Source organism: Falco rusticolus, chromosome Z (assembly GCF_015220075.1).
Source record: "Falco rusticolus isolate bFalRus1 chromosome Z, bFalRus1.pri, whole genome shotgun sequence".
NCBI classification, from domain to species: domain Eukaryota; kingdom Metazoa; phylum Chordata; class Aves; order Falconiformes; family Falconidae; genus Falco; species Falco rusticolus.
In genome coordinates, this window is record NC_051210.1 from 2543884 (window position 1) to 2571265 (window position 27382).

The 27382-nt window shown below is 40.1% G+C and overlaps 1 protein-coding gene across 1 annotated transcript in view; it reads right to left on the reverse strand.

The window, feature by feature from the left end:
* The window catches only part of EDIL3 (EGF like repeats and discoidin domains 3), a 267679-nt gene that overhangs the window by 17548 nt on the left and 222749 nt on the right, over positions 1–27382 (reverse strand). The window contains exons 10-11 of the mRNA XM_037373731.1: positions 1074–1106; positions 544–548 (exon numbers count right to left, since the gene is read on the reverse strand). Coding sequence (XP_037229628.1) covers positions 544–548; positions 1074–1106 — 38 coding nt within the window. The remainder of the gene's footprint in view (positions 1–543; positions 549–1073; positions 1107–27382) is intronic.

The following is a 27382-nucleotide window of genomic DNA, read 5'->3' on the forward strand; positions in this document are numbered from 1 at the left end:
AAGCTGAATGTGATTAACAGGATCAGAATGTGACTTTGGCTTTTTCAATGCGGCAGAATTTAGAACGAGGTAGAGGCAATTAGTCTGCAACTGATAGGATCATTAGCTGGTTACAAGAAGAACCATGGTTTACAGTTGAATTTACATTTCTACAAGCAGCTGATCAAAAAGCAGTTTAACATCTTGTGTCTGAAAGAACTCTCTTGGGCTATACCTATTCCCTTTTCCCAACTTGCTTCAGATGTTAAAGACGATTCAGTGTGATTTGGAGGAGAATTAATTTAAGAAAAGCACAAAGACAAATCCACCTGTGTATGAAACCTTTTTAATGAACGATGCACGGATGTGCAGCATGAGCTCTGTGTCAGTGTGCAGTCAAATGCAGAGGGACTAGTACTTGTACGCCAGGTAGATCTTCTTCATCTGGAGAAAACAGTCACATGCAGTCACATCTCTGCTCTGAGCAGTCCCAAGCTAATAAACCTCAGCTCTCAGGATCTGACTATGCAGATGCCCCTAGTCTTCATATAGCCACCTTTGCACCTGAACTCCTTGAGAACTGCAACTCATAGATGTGGAGACCTGCATCAGAAAACCTGGCAATGTTCATGTCTCCCAAAAGCACGAACATAAGGATGAGACGCTTCTAGACATTTGGGACAGCTGCCCATAAACCGGTTTGGAACTGCAAGCAGTACAACTGCAATTGCATGCACTGTGTTTGAGCACCGCTATGGAGCTATGAGCATCCTTGTGGTGATGCATTGCCTCCACAGCCTACTGGCTTGGGTCTCTGTTATATCAGGAAGCTCAGTGCAAGTGGAGTAGATGTGCCATGAAATATCAACCACGACTTTCTGAACATCCCCTCCCACTTCTTTTCCCTCTTCTGCATACTTGGAGGAAACACGTTAAGTTCCAGGCATTTGCTGGGACTATAAAGGAGGCAGGACAGCAGATGAAGATAAGCCACCTGTGCACTGGGCTCAGGAGAGGAAGTGGGTGGCTTTCATGAGATCACACCTGAAGCTGAGAGGCCACATGGCTCAAGTAGTCTCTCCTGGAACAGAAACACCACTGCGACTCTGGCTTGCCAGAAGAAAAGCCTCAAGAAGATACAAATTGTAGAATTCTCCAGCACCTTGCACACTGATGGGGGAGATGGATTTAGATGGCCATACCTGGCAACTGGCTCTGGGTGGCCTTGCTTGATCAGGGGCAATTGGACCAGCTGAATCCCAGAGGTCCCCTGAAAACCTCAATCATTCTGTGATGCTCTGAAACCCAGCAAAACCCAGCCACACTGCCCAAAGCACCAGAGGCTGGGAAACCAATAAGCACAGGCTGCGTTCATTGCGTTCATACTGAGGAGCATCGGTGCCATGGGCTCAGGTCTGTAAAGCAGAGCAGCCGATATGGAGAGCAGGACAGCCACACAGCGTGTGCTGCAGGGCTCTTACTTCCAGCTAGTCTGCACCAACTTTTGAAGCACGTCTTTTGGCTTAATTTCCTCTGAAAGGAATCCATTTCATGCTCTGTGAGGATACTCCACCATGTGAACCAAAGCGTGAAAAGCAAAGACAGTCTTTAAAAATAACACACTCCTTATCTACACTGTAATGTTAAAAGAGAAGAAAAAAACCCTCAGAGTCTAGGGGCCACCAGGTCCTATTTCACAGTGAAGATAATGGTAAAATGGTTCAATTGACCTTCAGCTGTGCATCTCTTCATCTCAGGACATCCAATCTCAGCTTCAATTCAAAGATGCAAAGGAGAGAGATGAGATGAAAGATTTCAGGAGTGCTGAGGGTTAACGTTAGTCCAATAATACTTTTTAATAATTATTTTTTTTACAGATATTACATTTCTGCTCCCAGTATGGCTAATCTTACGCACAGCTTTTCTTGTAATTTGAGAAATGTCATTCTTCTGCCAGGTTTTCATTTATTTACCTTTGTGAGGTTTTTACACTCTTTTTTTATCAGTTGTTGCCACTAACGAATTTCTGGGTAGTCCTATTCTACTTGGCAAATAAAAGAGTCCCTTGGACTAAAAGCACCAGGGATAGAAACCAAAGAAATTGACCCAACGCATGTGAGAGGGAAGCACTGCCAAGGTGGGGCACGGTTCCTTAAAAGATTGAGAAAAGAAGGCATGCATGGTCCCCAGCTGCTATTTCACCAAAGTGCAGATCTGCCTATCACATATGCTGGTCTTGCAGGGAGGTCTCAGATATTTTGGGATGTTTAAGGTAATGTTAGAGACTCATGGTTGGGCACCTGAATCCCACCATGACCATCTAATGCACTTAAGTTGTCCTGAGCAGGTTATTTACTCTTCATTTAAGACCTCATGACTCCCCTGATTTTTCCAGGCACACTCAGGATAGTTGCTCTCTGCACCCAAGCCTAAGAAAAGGAGGGACAGGCTTGCAGTGTTTGCAGCGTAAATGTAGAATTGCAGATCTCCTTATATTATTGATCTGATGTAGGCACTTAGCTTTCTCCTCCAGGCCACACACTGGAGATAACAGGAAAATTGGTGACAGCATAGTACACTTGTTGCAGATGTGCAACATCTGTATGTTTCTAACTACATTTCAGCAGCATTTCTTGTTTGTAAAATGTGAAGCTTAGCATACTCATTAATATGAAGGCTCACATTAAAAATCCCACCCAAACAACCACAAACCTAAACTATGATCCATCATGCCTAATTGCCGAATTGTATCTAAAAACTTTGGAGGAAAAAACCAACGAAGTGACTATACACACTTAGTAGAGAAAGCTCATTTCCATCACAGCACCATATGTAGCAGACTGTTTTTGGTATAGTCACTTAAATATTCACTATCAGAGTAAATACTTATTAATAAAACCTGAAAAAAAAAATGCACTAAGAAAATAAGTTATGAGACAAAAGGAAATGCTCTGGAAGCCATAATAATTTGATAGGAAGAAGCATTTCAGAGCTTTTTGTTCAATATTCCACTATAACGGATTTTCATTCTTGCAAAATAAAATAAAATAAAATAAGATCTATTTACATTTAATTTGTTCTTAATTAGCTAGTGTATGTTTTAAATTAAACATCTTCTTTTATGCCTAGGAAGAGAAGGGTTGTTTTCAGACAAAATAAGATTGGAGTGCCATTATTTTGCTTCTTCAAAAATGTGAGGTTTGTTTTGCTTGCTTCTTTTTCAATTTAAGATTAAACCTTCAACATTATTTTAACATTGTGCTACTATATTTTTAATATCTGTAGTCCTCTAGGCCAAGATAATAAATATGACTCTTATTTTCTTATTTACTCTCATTTTCCTCTTCTTAAAGAGCACGTTCCCTCTGAATCACTTGATAACGACAGCAACTGTGCATAAGAAACAAGTTAGAATACCATGTACCATCAGCTGTGCCCAGTACAATTTACAAGGGAGAAACTGGTGTGTGAGGTCTGTCTTGAAATCTCCACGGACTGACTGTCAAAAATACATCTCAGGCCATTATTTTGAAAATTTTGAACTGAAACACACACACAAACTCACAGGTCACTTGGTTTCAATTAGTAACTCCTTAAGCAGCAGCCACTTAAAGAATTTAGAGTGTGTGAAACTTTCATTGATGTACTTATGTATTTAGTAATCACTGTTACAGAGATATTGGAGGAAAAGGAGAAAAAACGCTTGAATTACTACAGGATTTTTTCAGCATTTTAGTAAAAAATCAGATGCATAGAATCAGCTGCATAGCCATTTTAAAAGCAGTAGCTATTTCTTATTGAGAAATGTTATATAACCACACTTTACTAAACCATGACTAATCTCATTTTATTGATATCTCAAACCTAAAGTGTAAAAAAAAAAAGAAAGAAAAAAAGAAAAAAGCAAATTTTAGCCTTGGGATCTGGATTTTCAAAAGCCCCAAAGGGAGTTGCTACCCGTTTCCTATGGGAACGCAAGGCAGTTGATGTTCCACGGTTGTATTGGCATGCTGGTAAATCCTGCTTACAGCACACACAAGATAACGCTGCTTTCATACTGCTCCTGCAAACTGGAATGACTTCTGTGCGTGCTGGCAACTCTCACAACTTATCAGGAAGAATTCATGTCCTCACGGGAGATGGCAGTACATGGTATATCCAGGTCTGAATGCAGTCTGAAGTAAAAGAAAATTTAGTATTTCAAAATGATAACATCAGTGATGGTTAAATCTATAAATTTTTCTCCTAACACTGAATACTTCACATCTGGTGCAGGAGTCTTTTTACTGTAAATGTGATTAGACAATTTTTGTAGATGTGACATAGTTGATTGCATTGGTCACCAACAGTCAAGAAACCATGAATAGAACAGTAATAGTTTCTCTTTCTGGTATGGAATATTCAAAGCTTATCAGTCCTTGATGATGCTAAGAGATTTTAAAATAGTCCATTAAATTAGCAGTGATTAAGCAGGCTTAGGCATCTGGTGGAGTTAGAAGATTTTGAGCTGCATTAGTACACTTTGCTGATCCTTGCGCCTAGTTATGGCTAGAAATAGATAGGGATATTGGAAAAAAGAATTCATTTACATTCAGTTCTTTACATAATAGTACTTGCCTTTAAAAGAAAAAATTGTATAAAACTGTGTGATAATAAGAAGTAGCTTTCAAGAGTGTCATTCCTGGAAATTATCATTTAAAGCAGTTCCTGCTGTACTAACAAAAATGTTGCTGATAACTTTTGTTCAAACGCTTTTGACAATGACTAAAGGTGAAAATAAAACACAGAAAAGAACAATTACCAAAAAAAAAAAAGTTGGAAAATATTGACCATTTGAATGTCTTTCCTCTAATCAATGAATAAGGAACACACAATTTGAGAGGCTGGACAGGCTCCACTCTTAAAAAGAGTGGGAGAAGAGCAAGAAAGTATTTCTGTTACCTCCTCTTATGTTACTAAGATATATCTCAAGTTGATGAGCAAATTTTTTAGTAAGATTTCTTGTGTGCCAGTTCTGTGGGCTCTGTCCCCATGTGGATTCCTTAGTTTTCTGTTAAAGACCATTACAGGGAACCTCAGATGCTGGAGTGGGCAGAACCGCAGCAAAATACTGACACAAACAGATAGGAAAAAACTTGGAATGTAAGCAAGGGAAATGTGGTCTGTTTAACTGTAAATTTCAGAAGGACACTTGAAATTTGAAGAGTAAGGAAGGTAGCATTTTATACCGGCACTTTGAAACAGTGGCAGCTTTTGAGCTGCAGTCAGGAGAAATCCAGGTATCTCAGATTTCATTTGTCTTAGGGTTTCAGTGTGTTATGGGATTTAAGCTGAAATTAAAGGCTGGTGATGCAATGCCTGGGAAAGCAAAATCCTTTGTTGCAAATGAATTACTGCAACTTCTACTTGGTTTTCAGCAGGGAAGATGATGTGATAACTTTTACTGGAGGACTGATAAATATCTCTGTAAAAATGTTTGGATCACAAATGGACTCACCTACGCATGAGCAGCTCATTTTATTTTTAAAATGAAAAATAATGGTGGTAATATGCAAGTTCATTATTCACCTGGTCGATTTTCCCCAGGTGATTAATAATTTTGCAAATATTTTCTGCAGTACATAAAAATGTCCCAATAATCTATGAGTATCTAGGCTATAGATCAACAAGTAAACTGCAGATAAGCTTGCACACAAGATACTGCAAAGTGACTAATAATTAATATAACTACTGAACTGTTGAAATACTAACGAAAACCTGCCTGTAAGCGAAGTTAAATCTGCCTAGAAGATAAGTGAGGTTTAGGCTGAAAGTTCCTCCATGTATTTAAAAGCTCTGAGTGCATGACTCTTATTTTCACAGGAAAAGCAGCCAACGCAGCATCATTCAGCCATTCTTTTTAAGAATGACTTCGCCCATCTGTCAGCCAGGCATTATTATGTGCAACCTGTTTCATATAGCTATGCTGCTGTAGCTGTAAACTAAAAATGCCCAAATTGTGCTACCAGACTCCGAAAACGACAGTAAGCTGCTTGGTTTTTTTTTTTTTTTTTTTTTTTGTGTGTGTGTCCACAGCCCCAAAATGATAGGACAGGCTTTTGTTTACAGCAATACACTGTTAATGACCAGCAGATAGACACTAAATTGGTGCATTATGGTGTAGGAATTGGCTCTGACTTTCTTAGCTAGAGAAGTATTTTTCCAGGTTTAGAGAAGAAACCAAGTTTCTTTTCCCTTTTAGACTAAATGGCTTGGCACTTCCAAGGCAATAATCTCATAATGTACTGGCTTGAATACAATTAAAAGGTCTATTAATCTTCATTCTCCAGGACATAAGAAAGATTATCTGTTATTAGTCAAAAGGACACCCTGGAGCCCCTATTACAGAGCTTCATAAATAGACCTCTGGTCAAAATAAGACTAGGCTACTGGCAGGACATATCCAACCTTAGGACTCAGTTCTGCCTTTGATCTGACACAGATGTATTTTCTTGGCTTTCAAAACACCCTGTAACGCTTATCGGCTCTCTGCACCTACTGCAGAGCATGTGGAAAGCACAAGGCATGACTGATTTAAGGGATTAACACTTTGCTAAAATTGTTGACCGAGCCTGGAGTTAAACAGGAAAATATTTTCCTGTTCCCCCAAAGTAAAAAAAAAACCAAAAACCCACAAAAAACCCACAAAGAACTTTGTGCAGTCAGAAATGCAAAAAACCCCCCACCCAACCACACACCCTGAGAGATATAAGATGAAGAGGAATGCTTTTTAAGGAGTTGATCGGGATCTGGGCAATCAGGTCTGCCTGGACCAGGTTCAGTTTCTGATCTGGGTAAGGAAAAGAAGGGTCATGAGAATGGACTTCCACATTCCAGATAAAAGTAACAATTGAATAACTTTTACTGTTTTTACCATATATTCCATTCTAGAGCTTTTGTGATGAAAGTTCCACAAAAACTGATTGCCTGGGAAACATCATAGGATTTTTCTACAAGGAACTTGGATTAAATGAACTTCCAAACAGCTTAAGCCCAGATCGTACACTGGAACCCACAGATGCAGTAGCAGTTAATTCAAACTGCTCTAGAGTAAATTAAATATTAAGTAAAGCTGATCTGCAACCAGAGCTTTAGTATTCAGAAGCGATAAAAAATTGATTTGTCTCTGAAATTTGAATGACAGTTTTAATAAAATTATGTTTGATCATTTTAATAGTGGTATGAATTTCTATTGAAGAAGTTCAGAATTATCTATGAATTGTTTCATTTTCATAAGAACTGGTACAAAAGTAAAAATATGAACTCCAAAATATTTTAAATGTAATTTAATAGCAAAACATAAAATGCTGCATTTTAATCTAGAATGTTTTCATTATCTTTTCATAGAAATGAAAAGAGCATCTCAATTGTTTAAAAGTTTTTTTAATTTTTTAAAAAATTGACAGCTACTCCCTCTTTTGTATTGTTAAATAATTAATCAAAGGGGTACTGATGCTTTGGTGCCTAGGCAACAGGGTAAATCAATGCAGACAAATTACTTCCTAAGCTTATCTGTACTCTTCTCAGTTTGGAAAAAAAATGATAGAGAAGACTGTAGGTTTGTGGACATGGAGTTTGTTGGTTGCAGCTACATTTATTTTGAAATTAAGTACTCTCCTTATGCCTCAATAGACCATATTCCTTAGGAAAATCACTAACTGCCTGTGATTGGCCTCTAGAACTCAAATGAGCCCTGAATAATATTGTTATTTTATTACTTTTCTTTGGATTTACCAAGTTAAAACACTCCTATCTTTGCACCCTAACCCATATGAGAACATAAAAAGAACATAATGCAGAAGGTGGGCACATAAATATATTTACCTCAGCCTCTCATCCAACGTTACAACAGGGTGTAAAAAAAATTTTGTAAGGTTAAGAAAGCTAGGATCTAGCTGGCTGAGACTGGAAAGAATTTCAAAACTCACGGCTTCTGACAAAGAACACTGGAAAAAAACACTCCCAGGTTGGTAGAAAGGTATCTGCAGCTAGAGCCCTTCTTTTGATATAACTAGAGGCCACCAATGGTCAGGCAGTAACCAAAACTTAGACCATTTGAAAGTCAAACTGGCTGAAATGGATCTTCTGACAGGGTGCACACAGATTTTCAGAGCCTGCTTTGTCTTTTTTACCCTTCTCTTTCACTCACCTCCAACTGATTTTTCATTACACTCTACAGTACTTCCACTGAAGAAAACAACAACCAAAACACATCTGCATGTTTTTTATAACTTAAATGCAGCATAGTATAGGTTCCTACGTGTAACCTCTCTAAGCCTTCCTGAAATAATTAATTCCATGATTATTCATGGTGACACCTTTGAGATAACTCTCGAAAGTCACTTTGTAGATTCATTAAAAATATTAAATATTACCACTATTTCCAGTATAAATAACTATAGATGTGCTGCAGACATTACGCTTGTTGCTTTCCATGCTTAACATATTAAAGATTTAGTTGACAACAAATGTTATGTCATGTTCAGACTGAGCAGATTAGTAAAATCATTTGAGTCATTTTTTCAATATCAGAAAAATGCCAAAATCCCCTAGGCGTACTTTGGCTACAGCTAATTGCAATCAATATTTTTTTAAAAAGGAGAAGATAGTAAAAGAGAAACGTACAACTATGGCTGGAAAAGCAAACATAGCCCTCTCAAAAACACAACAATTTTCTATAATAAACAAGGCTGGATCTCAAAGAAAGTAGTATCTGAAGCAGAATATTTGCGAAATGTTACATTTGCACATACCCACACAACCCCTACTGACATCTGTTACAGCTAACAAAGAGCCGCACACATACCACAGAGGGTGAAGTCTGGTCTGCCATAAACCAGCAGAAAGATAGGAGATGATCAATTATTAATGAAGTCGAAATATTAACTTAAAAGTTTTGAGCACCAACACACAGAGAAGTCTGTGAAATCACAGCATTAAGGAATCTGAAAAGAACATATTTTCAGCTCTGGGCAATGTGTTTTCCTTGTAGATCCATCAGACATTTCTTGCTTTTTTTTGTTTTTTGTTTTGCCCTTGTGTTCCCAGTCTTCCCTTCGCAGAGATTAATCTTTTAAATGGCTCCTGCAGCCCTTACTCTGTCAAGTGGGTATAAGCCTAATTTATTAAAGCCCAGTGTTTACTGTCAAGGAATCTGCACCTTTGTGGAAGGCTTGGCAAAACCAGAGGTTTTCAGTCAACTTCAAGCATGCGAGAGATGTTGTGACACATCCACTTTCATACTTTGGTGCTTAAAAAATAATTTTAAACATATAAATCAGAGGAATAAACTTGAACATCTACCAATTGCATCTACCAGGAAAAAGTCTGGATAAGAACATGTCTCAATGTAAATTAACTTATACTGGAAAGCAAAGCATTACATTCACTGGCAGACAGGAATAAAAGATCTTTGCTTATCACTGCAGCAGACTGTCTGCTAAGTAGAGTTTTCTATCAAGAATTCAAGTAAAAAATTCTCCACTGACTGTAAGTAGATGTTTCTCGCTCATGCATTGAGGTTCCATGGAGTGGACTGTTCCCTAACTACTGCTCTCTAGGCAGCAGAAAATACATCTTTATTACCGTAACACAGATCAGCAGTAATTTGCGTGCTGACTTGCAACAGATTATTGTGCTTATATCAGATGACTCTGTGAAAGAACATAATTTTCAAGTTTACTATGGTATCCAATAGCGAAAATGTTCATTTTTCTCATAGAACACAGTGTTTTAAAAAGCACGGGCATTAATGGAAAGTTGGTAACTTTAGACAACAGCATCTTAAGTATTTTTCCTCAGTGACTGATTCCCAGCGAGTCTTCACAGAAGGGTTTTGCCAAGGTGGTTAAAGACACTCCCAGGGTTACACCCACAGGGGATATAACTGTCATGTTTTTCCCAAATGTCATGTTAAACCAAAGAGATTTAACAGCTTTGTGGAACTGGATGAGAATATTCTGCTCAAAGCAAGCACTGCGTAGCATTTCAGTTGGGATTAAACACTGTTTTTGTGTTAGCCCCAAAACACACACAGAAGGTCCCGATTAACCTCCTTTATGTTAGTAATGTGGTTACACCCATAAGGTTCAGTGAAAACCTTGGCTATAGGCACTGCATGCAGGTACACGCATTAAACTTCCGGAGTTCACAAGAAATCACTAGCTCGGTGAACTTGACCTTCTTACATCACAGGCCAGAGTTCTCACCCCAAAGCTACAGACCACCCCCCGAGACTCTCGAGGTTATACAGTTCAGTCCTTCTACACTGCAAAGCTATGCACAAGGCAGATCAGCCTTTTCCTGCATGAAATCCTAATTTCAGAAGGACCTTGTCAGACAGACGGCGAGGGAGTTCACTGGCGAGGCTGCACCTCAGATTCTGGGTTCAGTTTTGGGCCCCTCACGACAACACAGATACAGAGGGGCTGGAGCGTGTCCAGGGACGGGCAGGGGGCTGGGGCAGGGGCTGGGGCACCAGGCCTGGGGGGGCGGCTGGGGGGCTGGGGGGGGCAGCCTGGGCAGGAGGGGGCTCAGGGGGGGCCTGGTCGCTCCCTACAGCTGCCTGGCAGGGGCTGCGGGCAGCGGGGGTCGGGCGCTGCTCCCGGAGAACAAGCGACAGGGCGAGAGGAAACGGCCCCAAGCTGCACCAGCGGAGGTTCAGATTGGGCATTAGGAAAAATGTCTTCACCAAAAGGTTGCCAAGCACTGGAACAGGCTGCCCAGGGAAGCGGTTGAGTCACCATCCCTGGAGGTGTTTAAAAGCCTTGTAGATGTGGCATTTAGGGACAGGGTTTAGTGGTGGACTGGCCGGCGTTAGGTTAATGGTTGGACTCAATGTTATTAAAATTCTTTTACAATCTAAACTATGATTCTATGATCCTATAAACACTTAGGGGTTACCCTGATTTAAAAGTACTTTGTGACTCCCCAGGTTACATGACCCATACTCCATCCTGTACAAGAGCAACAGGGAAGACTGGGGAAAAAAATACTTATCTTTACAAAATGTATAGATTTTCACTATATGAAGTGGATATTTTGTTCACAGTAGCAGTTTTGATTGTACCACTGTGGGTAAAGCAAATAATTCCTAAATTAATAATAACAAAAAAGCGCCAATATAGGCATTCTCAGTATTTCCAGAATTATGCAATAAAGTGGTATGAACACTGATACTATCTGTAATATTCAGTAATTTATTTCTGAGGTTGAGATGATGATCCTATGATGACAACAAATTTTGAACTTTGTTTTGAAAGAGACACTTAGTATGCATGTCTGCAATTTTGCTGGTGCACAACAGCATGAAGGTCAAAGGCTAAATCAGAGTATAGCATTTGTACTTTTAAAGTTATCTTCTTTGCATTCTTCTGTTTTTGATTACACATTCAACTGCAAAAGGCAACCTTAAAGAAAAGCAATTTTATTTTGGTTGTCCAAATAATGAACATGTGAAATAGGCAACAGCCATTTAAAAAGCTAAAAAAACCCACACACAATCCCTTACATTTTCTTGGGACTTCACAGAGCTCATGAAAGCCTCATTGACTGAGATGGCAGTGAAATTATCTGTAAGCAGAAGTCTGGCTGTGTTTTGATTGCTCAGAAGCCAATCAGGGTCTTTACACGGGCAGGATTTTGAAAAAGCGTTTCTTTGAAATGTTGTAAGATGGCACCAGCTCTTGAGAGCAGGTGGGAGGAGCAGCCTGTAGAGACTCTCGCCGGCTGTAGCTCAGCAGAGCATGGCAAAACATCACAGACGTGCGTGGTAGCAAGGAACGCGATTCATTCCTAACGCTACACAAATGACTCATGCGGGGCCTAATGAAAAATCCAGAAGAAATTCTTGTACAAAGTTTTGAAAGATGAACTTGGTTTTTAATAAGGCAACTCTTCCAGTGATTTTGCATACATTTGGTGAGTTTTCTTTTCTATGCTGAAAGTCCTTTGAAGTCAAAAAGTATTCTATTACAGAAATACTCACACACACACACACACACACACGTATATATTCTCACCTACACAGATATATAAATTCTAAATGTACTGCATTTTTGTTTAACAGTTTTCATATTTCCTGATCTGTGAAGTTGCTATTTGGGTTACAGCAGCATACTCCCAAACATACTCCTTAATTCAGTTTTCCATCAAAATTCTGAATTCTGATTTCTCGGTCCCCTGAGAGATTGTGTGTCCCTATGCCAGGGAGATATGGGTACGGATTTTAATGTTTATATATATGTACATAGATATATAAATTTACTTATGATAAATTCAGCTGTGATCAGCTGTAAGCACATGTGGAAGAAGCAGCAAATTTTAAACTGAAAAACATTGCTGCGAGCAGGTAGGAGAAGCGAATTTCTTGACGTAGCAGCAATCAAAGATCAGGAGATCCAATGTATGGGATCTAATGAAAAAATGGAAATAAAATTCTGTGGGATTGTGTGGCTGTTGTATCTGGGGCAGTTGTAGCTAACAGCTCACACCCATAGCTTGAGGAATTTTCATTTTCATTATGGTGCCAATAACATGGATATTGGATGATATTGAGTCCCTAATATTTTTCACCAAATACATGTGAAATATTAGAACCATATATTTACGTCATTTTTATTTGGTCTACATTTAAAGTTTCCCTCTGTAGACTCTGGATGCCATAGCTATACACTATCAGAAAAAAAAAAAAAAAAAAAGTTGTTTTTAGAAGGTTTAAAATAGCTGCTGGTGCTTGGTCTAAACAAAACCAAAAATCACACAGGAATGAGTATTTTGAACAGGTATAAGCCCTTTCCGTGTTCCAGTATTTGCCAGTGCTGGGATAAATAACTGAGCCTTAGAGCTTCACTGTGGAAAACACCTTCTGGAGCACATGCACACAACAGCTTCTGCTGCTGAGCACCCATGGTGATAGCACATGTAGCAAGCAAACAGCTGATACCTTACCTGACAAGTTCAAACTATTCTATGAGTTTACAGTTCTATACGATTAGAAACCAACAATCACCTGTCAGTGCAGCTCTATTTTCCTGTTTTCTCAAATATTTTTGTTTTTGGCTCATGGAAGTCATTCAGAGCAAATCTAAGAGCAACAGGACACATTTGGTCCTGTGCTGGCTCATTATTTACAACCAAAAATGCTTCAGTATTCCCTGGAAGTAGGGGAGACTGACAAAATTAAGAATGTGATCTTCCTGTTAATGATAGTAATTGTATCGGTTGGCCACATAAGGAGTATCTATTTTCTCTGCAAACCTTGTCTCAGCTACATTCTCACTGATGCATGCAAATTATATGTTATTTGTCAAACGCATCTGTGCTTCCACAAATATTTTTGAAATATTGTAGGAATATCCTTTTATCATTGCTTTCTGCACCAGTTTACGTGCACTTACTCTTATTATCCAATTCACTCTACCTTCGCTAAAAATCAACAAAAATAATTTAGGCCAAAATAAGACAAAAAAGACTTAATAAAATTTTACCGGGCACTGAAAATGCATTTAATCTGTTGACAAATGCATTGTTACACATTAACTCACATCATGTGCATCTTAAATCTATCCCTGTGACAGTAAGGAGTGTACTGCATACCAAACATTGTATTTCATCTGTTCTTAGTTTCTCAGGCTGCATATCAAAAGTTAGTCTTATTTCTATACAGCAGATGAAATATAATGATCCTGGAGAAATATGGAACTAACCTTTTTGAGGAGAAAGCATTGAACTAAAATAAATGAGATGGGACTTGCCAGTATTTTTATGTACTACTTAATGTAGAGCTCTGCAATATGTATTTTTATCTGTACAAACTCCTGGAGGAGCTAAGCCTTTTCTAAACAGAATTATCAAATCCATAAGAAGGCACACGCCATATGTTTTTCTCTCCCTAAATGCTGTTAATTTTATCTCTACCAAATTATCCCCCAGTTGTTCTAAGGGTGTCTCTGCAAGCGTGCAAACATGACTCACAGCTATGTACACAGTCCAGCTCTAGCTGCTGTGTTGCCAGACCATCCTAAGAAATTATTCTTTCAACCACAGCAAACTAAAAATAGCAGCACTTCAAAACTGTATGTATATCAGCTATGCTTAAGTTTGTCTCTTATCTGCAAGCTCATGCGAGGAACAGCAAGACACAAACTTTCTTCTTCTGTTTGCAGCCATGTTCTTAAATTAGTGTACTTTTCATGGGGAATATGTTGTGCCTTACTCTCAGGTCCCAAAAGCACACAGATTAGCCTTGCATGCCTCTTTTTCCACTGCTACAGTCTGACACAAAGCTGGAGCTATGGTAGCAGCTACACCACCAGTGACAGGCACAAAATAAAGGTTTAGCTCCCACAGCTGCTCAGTTAGGAGTATTCTTGTCAGACTGTGTATTTGTTTCACGATTTGTTTCCAGAAGTTTTACCAATGAAATGTATCAATAGAAAAACCTAGTCCTCTTTGTGCATATTGCAGTCTGCTTAACTATGTTAAAAATTAAACTCCGTGGGGTTTTTTTCCCCCCCAAAAGGAGGAAAACCAGCAATATACTTTGTAAAGGAAAGAATTTTAAAAGGTGGTATTCACTGCTTTTGACTTATTGCTTAAAATGTGTTACTTGCAACAAGCTCACCAACATAAACTGTCCTGCAGGGATCTATTGCAGCACCAACTTGCACTTTAGTACAGATTAGAAATATGTTAACACAACCAGAGATTAAATATATATCTAACTGCATTTGATCATTAAGGTAACAACCTTAGGTGCAGTAAAAGAGAAATCAGTTATGATGTAACATGCTGTAATTGGTTTCCCTGAGAGCAAACTGGTTGTCTCCGTATCAATTTTCCTCAAGCTACCTGCGTTGAATTAGTGAATGCTCAGGTTCTTCTGGTTTCATAATTTTGCTCCTCTTTTGACGTACAAGTGTTATGCCTATCAATGCGCGATATTTACAGTCTATGCAGCATGGCTGATTTGAAATCTTGTCATCTGGCTGCTTTGTGACTGTATAAATGCAAAAAGAGCTGGAACCTTGCAGTCTGTTTGGCTAGCTGCAGTGATAAATGCCAATTAGTGATAAATGACTTCACTGCCACGGATGCCTTCAGCACTGCTTCCACACTACCATGCCCCACACATTTTGCCTGCCCAAAATAGTGTAGCAGCGATTATTATTAAAATGAAATCTCTGCCTACTGCTTTCAATAAGTAGGTGTCTGTGATCTTCATGACTTGTCAGAAAAAGGAGTGGCAGGAGCTGTGAAGTACTGCGGTAGAAGAACATCACTGTGGCTGAAATATCAAGATACCCGCCTGGAAAAGAGATGTCCAGCAGCAAGGTGGTGGCCTCTGCGTACGGCTGCCATCCACATGCGGAGGCATATGGTGAGGAGGAGGCAGATGGCCGGTCTCCCTTCACGGCTCCCAGCACAGCCACTCGTGCAGGCTTTGACAAACACAATGATTAGGAGCCTGCACTGGATGTCGGCATGACTGAGATGGATGAAAGGATGGGAGGCAAGAGGACAGGTGGTAAAGATGTGTAAACAGAAACCTTTGTTTTATTTTAAGGGGATGAAACATCCACAAGAAAATCAGAGTGGGATGTTGGCAACATGACTCGGGCTGCTGCTGTTTCAAGGCAGCCTAGTTATCTTAATATGAATTGTTTTTTTCAAGGTAGATAGGCAGTATTGGAATTTTCTGTACTAAAACTGGTTTAACTTTTAACATGAGTTTGGCACCTGTGTTACTTTTAATTGGTAAATTGTTTTTAAAAAAACCTGCCTTTTTTTGTCCTGGAAGTGACATACATGATAAAATTTATATGCGCCTCAGGATACCATTATCTGCCTGCTAAATCCCACAATTTTGGCATGGTAGACAGAAGTGCTAAGGTGTGGATTACAGCTATCGAGCAAAATCTCTTCATGAATTTGAAAAGAAATACAGATACCATTAGTGACTACATTTTCTCCCTCCTCAGAAGGGTAATTCTGATTTAATTTTTATTCTGGCAATGTGACCAGTGCATGACTGCTGTCTGTCATTCAGTCTAATGTGATGCATTAGATCAATGAATTTGAACATCATGTAAGACTTGACATGTATTTTGCAAAACCAGTCACCACTTCACCCCTTGTGATGCAGCTCATCCAAACCTGCTCATCAGGAGGTCTTGCAGCGTGTTCCTAAGCCAGCAGCAGCCACATTCACTTGGAGCTTCTGAGAAAATTCAGGCCCTGCTAACTCAATGTGCTAGCCAGGAAAACAAGCAAGTCGTTTCTCTTGCAGAGGGGTTGTGAGCAGAAAGACGAAAGACTTCCTCATTTGCAGTCTGCAAAACTGGTGAAAACTAGGTAACACAACTTTTCCTGAGAGCTCTGAGCACCTCACCAGGTCATTCTGCATGAATCTGAATTTCTAGCCAGTAACCTCTCAGGTGCTTCCAGGCAGAGAGCTGCCTAAAATACTCTGGAGAGCACTTGGAGCTTTTTTGTGGCGAGACCTGTGAGAACATATTCTCAAAGAAAAATAAAAGAAAGCTGAGTCACTACTAGACATTATTCAGCAAGTGAGATGGACAATGCAATAATTTTATATAAAACCTCAGTAAAAATAAAATGGAAATGCACTGATAATGTTATTATGAAAGGTTAAATATTTTCATTATTTTTTCTATATTTATTGAAATCTGTAAAAACATATACTTGCACAAATATGTACTGATTTGAAAACCTGTACAACAATTAACAAAAAACAAATATGATGAACAGATTAAGTTTTAGCGTAAAGTATCTAAACAGGTCTTCAAACAGGAATTTGCAGCATCTGTGCAATATCCATTGATCCACTGTACAAATTAAACCCTTCATCCCAGCAAAAAAACCCCACCAAACCAAACACCTAAAAAAAAAAGTAAATCTTGTAGGCAACAATTCCTCCTCCTTTAAGTGTTGACAAGAACAGAGAAGATATAAACACCTGCTTGTTCTTTGTTGGGTGGGCAAGCTCTTTCTTCCATCCCTATTTCCTACTGCCTCTTCTGCTCCCTGTAAGGTTCCCCCGTAATTACTATTCAGCTTATATTGTTACGATGGAGTGTCAAACATTCAGTGTTTCCTCATCACATCTTAGCCTAAACCACACATTTTTGTTACTGCGAGCTTCAGCTAATACAAAGTGCTTTCATCTCAGACTGAAACACAACAGAGTGGAAAACCTTTCAGCTTCTGTATAAGCGAGAGATTCCTGTGACTGCTCACAAAAAAATTGAAGCTCTTGTTGCATGAAGTTACTCTTAAGCACATGTTACAGTGCTCACACTTCTAAATTCACTCAAGTATGCTTCCTGTGGTATTTGTAATCCAGCACTAAACTATGCGTGTCATCCTTATTTGTATAGGGTGTTCTGACAATGACTTTTTACAAATACAATTAAAGCAGGTGCATTTAATAACGGTGGCTTTGAAACTAAAAAAGTCATGCAGGCTTGTGTAATAAGATTTTAATTCTCTATTTTTTCCCCATGCTAACAATTACAGTGGACATAGCTAATTATGTTCTATGCGTTGATTACTTACTTATCAATGTGCCACAAACATGTTTATATGTTGCAGTAAATTAAGCTTTTTATACATAGCTTGCTATCAGCATCTTGCCTATTCTCCAATCATTTGTTTATCCAGGCTGGAAAATACTGTCATTTATACAATCAAAGCTACTGTCAATATCTTTAAAATTTCATTGACTATAGTAATACCTCAAAATTCTTCTGCAGAAAACTGCCTTTTGTCAGTTTACATAATAGCTCTTCTACTCCTTTATGAAGTATAAATTGTGGAATTTTACTTAATAACAGAAACAATTGACACTATCACACATAATGGTAACTTAAGAGCTTATAAATATTGATAATGAAACAAGTAGTAATGTAAAATGTGTTGTTCTGACTACTTGCTTAATTGCTTATGTAGGTAATTCATTCTATGATGAAGGTATTTCGGCTACATAGTATCAAATACAACACAGTACTTGACATGAAATCTATAGAAATTGAAAGCAAAAGACATACGCACAGAGGATTTATAAGATAGAAGGGAGCCCTTTGGCAGACCTCAGGTACTTATCATCACCTTCTTCTAATGCAGACCTCCTTGTCCACCTGACAGTGACCAAGGGACCTTTTCAGTTCAGGGACATGGATAAAACCAGCAGAACAAAACTGCTAAAAGCAAATTCCATACTATCTGTCCACACTTCATACTATCTGTCCACACAATCAGGCTGCCTTGATTGCCAGCTCCCAAGATTTACTCCATTTCTTGAGGGCTAACTGGAAAAGCATGTGTTAATTTCAGGGGACAGCATGCTGGCACACCATCGTTCTTAGGCGTTTAAATTATTGTGTAGGAATATATTTCAGGTTATTACCCTAATAATATTGAAATAAATTGAGCTGGATAATTATCTTTAAATGACTTCAAATAAAAATACTGAATGACAAGTTGGGGTAGACTTAATCTCGATTAAACTCTTTTTAGGGAGGCTCCTAACCAAAGCTAGCCATGTCAGCTCAGCAGAGTCAATGGAGTGTCAATGGAGAGGACAGCCTCCTCCAGAGGGCCGTTCATTCTGTGTTTCCCAGAAGGGCACCTGAGGAAAGCAGTAACTGCTTAAGAGAGATGGAGTGCCAGTGACTTGCTTAGATTTGGCTCAATAGATTTAGGAAAAATACAGATACACCTGTGCACAGTAAGGAATCATACTGAAACCATCTTTTCACAGGATTATAAAACAGGAGAAGTCCTATTATAAACTGGAGCAACAGTTGCAAGATACGATTCTGCAGAAATAAACCTGAAAGTTCTACAGCACTGAAGTAGTATTGATAGATTGTCAGATACAGAAATGTGTGCCCCAATATTTGCCCTAAAGCACTAAGCATTTGCTTCCAGCTAAATGAAACAGGAATTTCTGAAAGCAGTTCTAACAACAGCATTACACAGAAACCTGAATAATAATAATAATAATAATAATAATAATAATAATAATAATAATAATAATAATAATAAAAAAACCCCAATCACACACCACCACCCCCCCACCCCCCCATATTTAAATTAAATATCATTATGCTGTCCCAACCTTCTTCAGTTTATTTTTCCCTTTCCTTGACTGTGGTACCTTTGCTTGTAATGGTAAATGTCTCTGTAGACGACATTTGCAGATGTCTTCTGTAACAGGAGAGGAGACAAGCTGCACTGGTGCAAACCAAGGGCCCAGTATCTGGCTCCCAAATGTAGATACAAAATGCAAAATATATACATATGTTGGCCTAATACACCTGCAGTCTCCCGTAATTTTCAGATAAAGAAATTTCTTGAGCCTTGTGTTTTGTCCACTTAATAATTTCTAACGGGTTTCTTCCTGTAATAATGGTAAGTTCATGTCCAGTCTCCCCTTGAATTCAAATCAGCTTCTCACAGCCACAAAATCATTTGTCAGAGTTTCTCTGGTCTATCATGCACTCTGTAAAACCACATCCTAAAACCTGATTCTCCCAGTTGATGTCCGCTAGTTCTTGTCACACATCCTTGCCTTATCCAGGCACAACAGGCAGTGTCTTATTATCTGCTTGCGGGCAGTACAGAGAAGAAAAGAGGGTGCAGAAAGCATGAAATTTCTAAGTCCTCAGTTCTGAGAGTCTATAGGTAGCTAGTGGTATGGACTACCACTACTATAGTGAGCTCAATGCTAGCTCTTAATGTGGATGTGTTTCCTTTTATTTGTGTAAACCTGCCACCTGCTAATCTCATGTGACCCCACTTTATTCTTACATTGTGAAAAATACTGTATACTGAATTCCTGACCTGCTTTTTCCATACTCTGACTTTTTTTATATTACATACAGAGAACTCAGAAGATTTGGCTCAAAGTTAAAAAACCCTACAACACAACCAATTTGCTAAGTGTCTGTCAAGTACTTTGGGCAACTGAGCTAGAAATCATTTACAGGATGGTATTGGACAATGAATCCTGCACGGGAAAGCAGCGATCGCTCTCGTAAGGTAGAGGTGTATGACTAGGGGTTGCAGTGCGCCACACTGTTTACTCCCAGTCATTATCCTATGTAATGCGTCAAAAATATACAGAAATAAATAGCAGCATTTACACTGACTTTGCTACATTCTGGATCAGACTTACAATACTAATTTTTCCAACATCACAGCAGCAAGTCTTTATCAGCATGCTGCCACCCATACCTGAACATACACTCTCTGGCTTCTCCTGCTTCTGTTTCAAGTAGTCATTGTTTATCTTAGATATAAACCTTTCTGTAAAAAAAACCACCAACATTTTACATTACTGTAATAGGTTAGTTAATAGCAGTTTCTGAGCTGTAAAAAGCCTCCTAAATAGTTTCTATGGCAATGTGGACCTAAAATTAGAGTGATAAACTAATTAATATAAGAAAATAACAGAACTGCCTGCCTTTGTTTTTATCACTGCTACATGACGATTAAAATCAAGTGCAGTTCATTGAAGAGATCTGCATTTTACAAACAATGCCTTTTTAGAATCACGGCATTCAGCTTCTTATTACTTTTCAGTGTAATCCATGAAGTAATGGGGTGATACAATGCGAAGTGACAGGTGATAAAATTGTCTAAAAAGCCTCTCATGTAGTCTGTATTCCAGTTCTAAAGACCATGTTGCTTAAATGCAATACTAAAATGAGATTTACAGTTCTCTGTAAAACTGAGGAACAGATTAAATTTGAATAATTGATTTTAATGTTTTCATTTATTTTCTTGTGCATTAAAGTTTAACCTGCTTATATCTTTTAATGCAAAAAATAAAATCCAGTTCCCAGAATTCACTTGTTTCAGTCAAAATGGAACAGAAAGGCTCACGCAATGTGGGAGGACTGCAATGTAAATTAGCCACAATTTCCACCTTCCAAGTGAGCTTCCATAATAGGTGACAGGGTTTTTTAAATCACGGAAATAGATGTTCCTCAATATGACAACATTTAGATCCAATTGCTCCCTTTTTTACCAGAATGCTATTATTCCATTTGAAGTTTGACTTTTCAGAGGGTCAAAAAATACAACACTGTGGTCCTTTGCTACATACCCTCTCTTGCTCCGGTAATGGATGCCATTATTGTTTCATTAGAACTAAAACCAGATAACATTTCCTGACATTTCACCAGAAAAGTTGGATGTAATCAAATATGTTAAAAAAAATTATAGTGGAAGAAGGAGAATGGTTGCACCCTTCCCATGTGCATCTGCAGAGATACAAAGTAACTCAGACATGCAAAATTCTCAAAAGACCCTTCCTTCCTTCTCTTATTTTTATGATGTTTTATTTATGATGTATATTTTAAATGGAAAATTACCTTAGAAATTTTTTTAGAAATGCTTGGTTAGAGAGAGACTCAGACTGCCTTAGCCACACAATATCACGTATAGTAGGATGGGGAATAAAGAGGACCATGTTAAAACTCCCTGATAATAACCCTCAAATAACTCTTAAATTCTCATAAAACAGAGATTTCATTTTTAATATCAAAAGACTTTCTAGGACTATGAATTATTGCTGTGAACCTTGGAAAACAAGACTTCAAAGTTCCTCTCAAATAAAAACAACCCCTCTGATGTGTTTTGGAACACAAACCAAATACTACTGTGGCCCTGCAATTTATACTGGTGTACATTTGGGGGAAGTGAAAAGAATAAACGGTTTGGTGGCAGATGTTGTGAAAAATGGTCAACCAATAATAACAGGAAGCTGTTTCTAAGCAGCTCTGAGGTTTATTTTGAGTAAAGCAGTCCTCCCACTGGAGATAGGTCTGTGGGCAGGCAATAAGCAAGCTTGTCTAAGAAGCAAAATGAGAGTATCATTCATTAGTGCATGGGTTGTGCGCGGCCGGGCTATGGTGCCGGGGCTGCCGGGCGCCGCCGGGCCCCGCCGCGGGCGCTGCCCCCGTGCCCGGTGGAGCCCGTGGCCGCCGGCTGCCAGACGGGCCCGGCGCTGGCCACGGCCCGGCCCAGCAGCCCCGGCGGGAGCCCCTGGGGGGCAGCGCGGCTGAGGAGGGGGGGAAATGGCCCACGGAGCTGCGGGAGAGAGCAGAGAGCCTGCCTGAGAGCAGCGGCCCTGCAGCCCCAGGTTCGGGCAGGGGGGAGGCCGGGGGGGACCGGCCCGGAGCAGAGCCCCCCCGGCAGGGCAGGGCAGGGCAGGGCCGGGCAGGGGGAGGCCGGGGGGGACCGGCCCGGAGCAGAGCCCCCCCGGCAGGGCAGGGCAGGGCAGGGCCGGGCAGGGGGAGGCCGGGGGGGACCGGCCCGGAGCAGAGCCCCCCCGGCAGGGCAGGGCAGGGCAGGCCGGGCAGGGGGAGGCCGGGGGGGACCGGCCCGGAGCAGAGCCCCCCCGGCAGGGCAGGGCAGGGCCGGGCAGGGGGAGGCCGGGGGGGACCGGCCCGGAGCAGAGCCCCCGGCAGGGCAGGCAGGGCCGGGCAGGGGGAGGCCGGGGGGACCGGCCCGGAGCAGAGCCCCCCGGCGGCAGGGCAGGGCCGGGAGGGCGGGCAGGGGAGGCCGGGGGGGACCGGCCCGGAGCAGAGCCCCCCGGCGGCAGGGCGGGCAGGGCCGGGCAGGGGGAGGCCGGGGGGACCGGCCCGGAGCAGAGCCCCCCCGGCAGGGCAGGGCAGGGCAGGGCCGGGCAGGGCCGGGCAGGGCAGCCCGCGGGCAGCCCAGGGCCGGGCAGGCCGTGCCCCCCGCCCGGGGAGGGCCCCGCGGGGCAGGGCAGCACACGGTGTGTGTCAGGGCCGGGGGATCTCTCCCGCCCTGCCCTGCTGTGGCCGGCCCCAAAGGCCCCCGGCTTCCCCCGGCGGAGCCCGCTGTGCCGGGAGGGGAACTGCCGAGCGCTCTCCCTGCCCGGTGCCTCGCCCACCAGCCGGGGTTACAGGGGCTCTGCCCGGCACCGCGCGGGGGGCGCCGGCGGCCGGCAGCGCCGGGCACCGCGGGGCGGCCGGGCCAGCCCGCCGCAGTTAGTTACCTGGCACCTCGCTACTGATGGTCAGGCCATCGCTCCCATTAGCTCATTCGAATTTGGCTCCCATTCTCCGAATGTGTGATCCCCCCATTGCTGTGATGTCCACATTCTTTGATTGAGGTTCACCCCATCCATTGTATAGGTATCAGCATATTAACACATTTATATACAGAAGAAAATTACGGCATTTCCAGAGGTCCTGTTAAAGTGGAAGAAGAATCTTCAAGGCTGAATATCAATGAGAGACACTGAAAATAATACGGCTTTCTTTTGTGGTGGACTTGTGTGTTGCTCCCAGCTACGTGACTGCTGTGTTCTGATGTCCTTGCTGAATTTGGAGGCACCTATGCTTTGCTAATTCAGCTGATCAGTGAGTTTTAGTCTCAACACTGCCATGTAGGTTGGCTAGTGAGTCAAGAAACCACCCTCTAAAAATCTCTTACTTTTATTCTTTGGCTCCATGAAACATCAGCTGAAGCTGCCTGGTACCTCTCAAAAAAAGCAAGTCTTAGCTACTCCTCCAACATGCTATTGAGGTTTCCAAAAGTTCAGGATACTCAGCATTGTGTAGCAACACACAAAACTGAATCCACAATATTTTACATCTGGTATACAGTGGCAGTGTTTGAGTTCAAAGTAACGTAAGTATAAATAAGGCAAACTGAAGAACTTCTCAAAGTAAAGTCAGTAAAAATAAAATCAGATACAGGGATATACAGTGAATTACTGTTTCGAGCCTTTGTAATATTTCTGATGTTGCCAAAAGGCGATCATTAACAACCTGCAGTAAGGCCTTTAAAAACCATTCTGATAGTTCTAAGAAAACACTGTGATATAATTCTCATTACCTCTTAACAAAGATGACCCATTAAAATGGGTCTAAATATTTTTACATTTGCCGTTAGAAATAATAGAGCTCCAGTTTTTACAGGGGTGTTTTCCCTTTACTAGCTATATATAGAGTTAACTTCTAATTGTGAAAGTATTCTTCTGCTTAATTATACAACAAAGAAAGGCTGGGTTGAAATAGGATTAATATATCTTGTGGTTAATTAAACACAAAGCTTCTAAGGAGATCACTCCAACAACAAAAGCAATTAAGACTTGGTTATGTATAGGACATAATTAGGCAGGAAGTTCTTGTAATCCCAAGAACTTAGTTTTAAAGCATGCATTTCTTTAAAATAATCTATTATCTGACTTACTTTAGAGAAAATTTATCAAATGTGAGTATAAGCACTGACAACTCAGATCTGTTATGAGCTCTGTCCCCATGTCAAAGATGAATTATAGATTAAAAAAGGTGGCTCCATTCTGAGAAAATTTGCCTCTGTTTCTATCTTTATGACTGTTGACTGTGTCTCAGCTCCTGTGAGTGTATGTACATACAGATACAAGCCCAAAATCAGTGAGGAAATTCCAACAAGGGTCTGTTTCAATGCTATATTACAAGTCTCAAGGTGCTCTTGAACAAAACACAGATAATTGGAGAATGTTTAGTTGCAGTATTTTTGTGTATACTGCAATTTCCCTTTTAAATTCTCTTTCTCACATTTTCTGCTAAGATTTTTCTCTTCTGTCATATTTTTTGACAGGGAAACTGCTCTTGCGTTACTTGAGGATCTAGCAGGATGAATAATACTAGGCAGAGTGGAAAGAGGGTCTTGGACAATACATTTCTATATAGACACACCTGACTTAACATGGAAACCAAAACCAAAAAAAACAAGATAATATGTATCCTGCTGAGACAAACACTGAACTATGAGTGAGTGGGATGTTATTAGGGAAAAATGAATGATGAAACCAATTAATAGGCTAAGATTCAGGAACAGCAAAGAAATGTCCATATTTAGTTTATGTGATGTATTAACATGCTGAGATAGGGCCGTTTCATTTTTCTGATTACTGCTAGGTAAATGTCAGCCCGGTTAAGCATGTTTCCCCCTCCTCTGAAGAAGTCTGCAAGGTAGTTCATTGCCTTCTAATTTAGATTAATTTGAGGTTCCTTTGCCACCACTACCTATTTGTGTTTGCATATCAATTTAATTATTACATAGCAAAAAAAAATACAATCTCTGTCCACCGTTTGCCAAGCTAGGAGCAGATCTGTTTCTATGTACTTTGTGTAGGGAACAGAATATGGAAATGAATGGCAGATTTTGAGCAAACATGTTCCGAAGTCAACCAGAATCTATAATACAGTTTCACTGTGTTTTGAAAGTGGCATAAAGACTAAATCATACGAATGCAAAATGAGAGGCCTATTCAGTGAAGAATACCTTTCCAAGACCTTTGTATATTTTACTCATAAGATCTTGACAGTTACATGAAGAAAATGTAAGTGCTTGCTTAGTCAAGAAGTAACAATTGGGAACAAACATGCAGGGCTAATAAAAACAGCACAGTCCAGTTAATAAAGCATCGAGCTATCAGAAAACAGAACCAGACTCAGTTCCACTCTATTTGTTTGCTTTCACCCTGCACTGGCTTTTGTCTCATCTGCTTTTACATCAGGTATTTCTTGCTGCTTAAAGATAGTTGACCTTGTCAAGGTCTCTTCATTTCTCTCCGTCATCTGTATTTTTTTTGTCATCCTTTTGTCTTGTTGAGACTGAAAGTATCGTGGGGCAACAACTGTGTCCAATTGTGCATGAGTCTAAAACTAAATCAGATGTAGCTGTGAAAACAATGAACAGTTTTATTATGGAAAAGTGGATGCTGTTTTGAAACACTCCCGTGGAAGAAGAAGGCATGCATAAGGAACACGTGTGCACCCTTTCTTTCTCTATTTCTACCTAGCCAACTTTGTAGCCATTTTGTTATTTTAAGACAGGGCAAGGAAATCAGACTTTTGTTTCGTAAATAGAGACAGAACACTTATTTCAAATCAGTGGAAAGGATAAGTAGGTAAAACAGGCAGGAATTTAATAAAAAAATGAAAAAATAACATCTTTCCATTAAAATGTAATGAATGCCATTTTCAGAAGGTGCTTCTATTGGCACCAAGGAAGAGCAAAATTTCTACTGTAAATACACAGTAACAAAAAATACTTCAGACTCAAATCCTGTGTACATCAAAATTCAGAACAACCAGGGAGTTTTTACTTACACTCCCAGATTTTGTAAACAAGATCAAAACCTGTTATTGTAATAGGAAATGGGTCATTATTCAATTTTACTTTCATCTGCAGGGGAGTGATACACAGAAAAACTACAAGTCAGTAAGGCAACTGACAATACTCTCTTGCAGTGCTTGAGAGCTAGACATGATTCAACTGTTTATGGAAACTTCACGAGTGATTTTTGTTAGTGATGATGAATTTGTTATGTTTCAAAGATGGAACACTGATTTAGCTCCTCATTTTTTACCGAAGACTTAACAGAGAGAGTAGGGCGTATAATTCACTGTACAGAGTAGGACATTGTGCAATGAAACATTTTTCTCCTATAAAATCTTAACTGTACTGATTTACAGTTCAGATGGACTCTTTCCTTGGTACTCGTTTATTAGGTGTCATCAACAAAGTTTGTTGCAGGAAACAACCATGCTGTATCTATTTGTTGACTATTTCCTGGACACATTGCAACAAACAACCTTCTGTACTCTGCCTGTCCGTTCTAACAATCTCTTTGTTTTTGGGCCAGAGTGTAAAAATCAATGATTCTACCAAGGCTCTAGACTCTGCTACCTAAATGATAAAATGCACCCTAAATACACCATTGAAAAAGCAAAATAAACCCAGACTTTATGCCACCTTATTTAATCCAAGGCTTAAATCAATTACTACTATAAACATTCCATAAAATGAAAGGCAGAAGAAAGCTTTGCAAAGTCAAAAGCAATTTAGGAAGGGAATCGTGCTGAAATGAACAGTAGCATTATTAATGTGAATAATGCATTAATTGAAATTATTTGGGGGAAAACTGGGTGAGAGAGCAACTTCTGGAATGCCATCAATATTTGCTGACAGGTAACTGTGACTAGGAAATCAAGGCATACCTTTTAATACCATTTCTCTAAGCTAGTTTTTGTTAGTAGTGTCAGAAAGTGTTGGCAACATATGGAGAGATGAGGCTTTAAACAAAAATGGGGGAAAAAAAGCTTGTCATCATCTTGAGCTAGACACTGCCCTAAAAGCTAATAGTGACCATCTAGTGTAAACTTAGAGTGGAGAAGTCACGTAAAGTGATGTTTGTATCTCTAGTCCAGGTAGTGCAAAGTAGGTAAATTCAGCCATATGCGCAATTTAGAAGCGAGTATCCCTCTTTACCTCCCTTTGACTAAATCACAGCGCTATTTGTCCATTTCTA